General features: G+C 27.9%; 1 protein-coding gene across 1 annotated transcript in view; it reads right to left on the minus strand.

The window, feature by feature from the left end:
* Positions 1-2,569, minus strand: part of LOC116853089 (venom allergen 2-like) — a 6,859-nt gene extending 4,290 nt beyond the window's left edge. Inside the window, exons 1-3 of the mRNA XM_032833961.1 lie at positions 2,406-2,569; positions 1,586-1,673; positions 561-610 (exon numbers count right to left, since the gene is read on the minus strand). Of these exons, the coding sequence (XP_032689852.1) occupies positions 561-610; positions 1,586-1,673; positions 2,406-2,447 (180 nt within the window). The 5' untranslated portion in view covers positions 2,448-2,569. The remainder of the gene's footprint in view (positions 1-560; positions 611-1,585; positions 1,674-2,405) is intronic.
* Between the last annotated feature and the right edge of the window lie 2,910 nt (positions 2,570-5,479).

Raw genomic sequence — 5,479 nt, forward strand, 5'->3', positions numbered from 1 at the left:
TTAACTACATAAGATGCTCTTCTTGTAAAAAGCAAATATTTCTTATGTACAATACATTTACATAATAAATTAGTGTAAGGCAAGCGTTCTAATATTAATTTTTTTATCTATATCATCACGGTTGCTGTTGTTATCCCACTTTTTCTGTCGTATGACTAAACTTTACAACAGTATTTTTAGCAGAAACTTGATTTTATGTATCAATCCAAAGTAACATTCTGAGAAAGTATACTTGAATACATATGCATATAAATTCTTTTATTTTTTCATTCTTTTATTTTCATTTTTGAAATGTATAGTATCAATCCTACTATTTTGAACTCCAGATTATTTTATATACACTAATCGTTGAAATAGCTTTACTATACAAGATATATAAAATTAATCTTTTCTGATAGCAAGAATTTTTGTAAATTAGTAGTTTATCAGAGTGATAGTTTTACAGCAATATCTGAGAACGAATATAAGGTTATGAAGTTCTTATCACTTAATTGCAATGTACATGAAGACCATTCTTATTGCTCGTTATTGTACATTAAACGTAAACGAAATATACGTACGTCTCCATCTTTATCCATTACGCACACAATCGCTTCTGGACTGGGTTTTTCTGTAAACCACAAGTTAGGAATGTGACAACTCAATAGCAAAATTTCTGTTTGCATGCTATAATTAAACCTCCAAAATTTATGCATCGATCTGATACGAATTAAAATTTTTGTTTTTTACAGAATGGTGTTAAAAACGAGTTTTTTTTTTATCGGAATAACACTAACTATTTAAAAGTATGTTTCTCTAAAAGTATATAATTATATACATTCATTTTTGTATAAGTGCGCCAATTTCAAAATTTAATAAATCTTATAATCGTATTAATGTAAGAAAGTACCTACTTTGTATTTTAAGAAGACATCGATAAAACATTGAGTAAATAAAATATTACTTTTTTCATGTATATAATTTTTTGAAATTATATAATTTTGAACACAAGCAATTTTATCCTACACGATCGTTATATTGGGGAAATCTTTAATTGGGAAATCACTTTATTACGAAATACGCATAGATCTAGCTAGGATGGAAAACTTCTATATCGACGTAATTACTTCTTTGTTAATTGGGAAAAGTTGGGTAGAACTCAAAGTGAATTTACATAATTATGCACATTTGTTCTTAAGTAGCTAACGTAAATCAGTCAGTCATAGAAATATCGTTTTCTCTACTGCAGACGCGAAATTCTTGAGAGAAGCTCCTGGATAGACAACAAAAATCGTTAAAGATGCATATTAATACGTATTTCCTTAGAGAGAGGAAGATATATCACCAATCTGGTTCACATTTTAAATGTTTCAACAGTAATTACGTCGATATAGAAGTTTTCCATCCTAGCTAGATCTATGCGCATTTCGTAATAAAGTGATTTCCCAATTAAAGATTTCCCCAATATAACGTTCGTGTAGGATAAAATTGCTTGTGTTCAAAATTATATAATTTAAATGTTTCAACTGTGAAGTTACTGTCATCACAATACTTATTTTATATTCTTCTTCACATTCCTTCAATTGTTTTGAATGTTAATATTTACCAGCCGTTCCGCTCTTCTCCTCGAGGCACTTGCCGAAATTTGCGTAAAACTTTTCGAACCTCGCTTGATTTATACCGTAAACAATCGTCTGGAAAAATTTATCACAATTAAATACACAAAAAATGTCTCGCTTAGAAAATAACGTACGAGAAATATGTATCAATCTATAACTCAGCTAAATTATTATTTTGTGCAAGAAGTCGCAAGTATGAATTTATAAACTTACGTCTTTAAAAGTTAAAATTGTACAAGTACGTATAGTTACAAAAGAATTCTTTCTTATGACATTATTGATTAATTATAAATAATTTTTCTTATTTCGCGAATAGCTTCAAAGAAGTACTTTAGATTATTTCGTCGTTTAAGTTTTCACCCTTGAAAAATCGATCTATTAATAAAATTGGAATTATTTTATTAATAATAATATTGAATACGAATATTAAAGGAAACTTTGTATGTCGCGAATTGAATGTATAAACTAGTAATATATATATCTGTAAAGGGAAATATTCGAACGTAGATTTCAAATCGGAGATTATATCGAAGTATTCTTCAAATAAAATTTTTGATGCAGATTTAAGTAATTAAGTAATAAAATGTTTGATTTTGTGGCATTTTATTTTTCGCTATTAGTAGAGTGTAATATTAATATTAGATCTGTCGCGTTGATCTTCAATTTTATATATTTTTGTATACCATGTTGCAAATTATGTGTAATTCGAAGATGAACTTTATGTATTGAAATATATGAGTTTAGTGCTCATGAAGATAATATATTGTATAAGAGCACGGTGAAGTTTATTTGTTTTCTCATACTTACTATAACAGATAGTACAGTCACGATAATCATTAAAGTCTTCATTTTGAATTTTTTGAAAATGTTTGTGTCACGAAGTTGCACCGTAGACTATTTTTCTTTGACGTAGAATCTTCGTATTTATAGAGGTGTGGCCGTGATGTAAAAGAACTATATAGTTTGTTAATATAGATATGATTTATGATGATAAGTGCTGATTTACAAAGCTAAAAAATAAGGTCGTTATTAGACAATAAAAATCTGCGTGATAAAAAAAGTAATTTATGTGGGTCATATATTTCGTACATTGTAAATTACACACACGGAAAAAAATTTTGGTTGAATTAACCAAATATCTGGTTGAATATGAACGATCCAGAAATTCCGATTGAAGTAACCCGAACTCTATTTAAGTTAATAAGATTTATGGTTTAAGTTAATAAGATTTATGGTTGACTTAAACACAATTTGGATTTCTTCAATCGGAATTTCTGGATCGTTCATATTCAACCAGATATTTGGTTAATTCAACCAAAATTTTTTTTCGTGTGTGTAATTTACAATGTACGAAATATATGACCCACATAAATTACTTTTTTTATCACGCAGATTTTTATTGTCTAATAACGACCTTATTTTTTAGCTTTGTAAATCAGCACTTATCATCATAAATCATATCTATATTAACAAACTATATAGTTCTTTTACATCACGGCCACACCTCTATAAATACGAAGATTCTACGTCAAAGAAAAATAGTCTACGGTGCAACTTCGTGACACAAACATATTCGAAAAATTCAAAATGAAGACTTTAATGATTATCGTGACTGTACTATCTGTTATAGTAAGTATGAGAAAACAAATAAACTTCACCGTGCTCTTATACAGTATATTATCTTCATGAGCACTAAACTCATATATTTCAATACATAAAGTTCATTTTTGAATTACACATAATTTGCAACATGGTATACAAAAATATATAAAATTGAAGATCAACGCGACAGATCTAATATTAATATTACACTCTACTAATAGCGAAAAATAAAATGCCACAAAATCAAACATTTTATTACTTAATTACTTAAATCTGCATCAAAAATTTTATTTGAAGAATACTTCGATATAATCTCCGATTTGAAATCTACGTTCGAATATTTCCCTTTACAGATATATATATTACTAGTTTATACATTCAATTCGCGACATACAAAGTTTCCTTTAATATTCGTATTCAATATTATTCTTGATAAAATAATTCCAATCTTATTAATAGATCGATTTTTCAAGGGTGAAAACTTAAACGACAAAATAATCTAAAGTCCTTCTTTGAAGTTATTCGCGAAATAAGAAAAATTATCTATAATTAATCAATAATGTCATAAGAAAGAATTCTTTTGTAACTATACGTACTTGTACAATTTTAACTTTTAAAGACGTAAGTTTATAAATTCAAACTTGCGACTTCTTGCACAAAATAATAATTTAGCTGAGTTATAGATTGATACATATTTCTCGTACGTTATTTTCTAAGCGAGACATTTTTTGTGTATTTAATTGTGATAAATTTTTCCAGACGATTGTTTACGGTATAAACCAAGCGAGGTTCGAAAAGTTTTATGCAAATTTCGGCAAGTGCCTCGAGGAGAAGAGCGGAACGGCTGGTAAATATTAACATTCAAAACAATGGAAGGAATGTGAAGAAGAATATAAAATAAGTATTGTGATGACAGTAACTTCACAGTTGAACATTTAAAATGTGAACCAGATTGGTGATATATGTTCCTCTCTCTAAGGAAATACGTATTAATATGCATCTTTAACGATTTTTGGTGTCTATCCGGGAGCTTCTCTCAAGAATTTCGCGTCCGCGGTAGAGAAAACGACAATTCTATGACTGACTGATTTACGTTAGCTACTTAAGAACAAATGTGCATAATTATGTAAATTCACTTTGAGTTCTACCCAACTTTTCCCAATTAACAAAGAAGTAATTACGTCGACATAGAAGTTTTCCATCCTAGCTAGATCTATGCGTATTTCGTAATAAAGTGATTTCCCAATTAAAGATTTCCCCAATATAACGATCGTGTAGGATAAAATTGCTTGTGTTCAAAATTATATAATTTCAAAAAATTATATACATGAAAAAAGTAATATTTTATTTACTCAATGTTTTATCGATGTCTTCTTAAAATACAAAGTAGGTACATTTTTACATTAATACGATTATAAGATTTATTAAATTTTGAAATTGGTGCACTTATACAAAAATGAATGTATATAGTTATATACTTTTAGAGAAACATACTTTTAAATAGTTAGTGTTATTCCGATAAAAAAAAAACTCGTTTTTAACACCATTCTGTAAAAAACAAAAATTTTAATTCATATCAGATCGATGCATAAATTTTGCAGGTTTAATTATAGCATGCAAACAGAAATTTTGCTATTGAGTTGTCACATTCCTAACTTGTGGTTTACAGAAAAACCCAGTCCAGAAGCGATTGTGTGCGTAATGGATAAAGATGGAGACGTACGTATATTTCGTTTACGTTTAATGTACAATAACGAGCAATAAGAATGGTCTTCATGTACATTGCAATTAAGTGATAAGAACTTCATAACAATATATTCGTTCTCAGATATTGCTGTAAAACTATCACTCTGATAAACTACTAATTTACAAAAATTCTTGCTATCAGAAAAGATTAATTTTATACATCTTGTATAGTAAAGCCATTTCAACGATTAGTGTATATAAAATAATCTGGAGTTCAAAATAGTAGGATTGATACTATACATTTCAAAAATGAAAATAAAAGAATGCAAAAATAAAAGAATTTATATGCATATGTATTCAAGTATACTTTCTCAGAATGTTACTTTGGCTTGATACATAAAAACAAGTTTTTGCTAAAAATACTGTTATAAAGTTTAGTCATACGACAGAAAAAGTGGGATAACAACAGCAACCTTGATGATATAGATAAAAAAATTAATATTAGAACGCTTGCCTTACACTAATTTATTATGTAAATGTATTGTACATAAGAAATATTTGCTTTTTACAAGAAGAGCATCTTATGTAGTTAA

Source organism: Odontomachus brunneus, unplaced genomic scaffold (assembly GCF_010583005.1).
Source record: "Odontomachus brunneus isolate Ranch 3 - 2012 unplaced genomic scaffold, Obru_v1 Obru_scaffold_276, whole genome shotgun sequence".
Lineage (NCBI taxonomy): Eukaryota > Metazoa > Arthropoda > Insecta > Hymenoptera > Formicidae > Odontomachus > Odontomachus brunneus.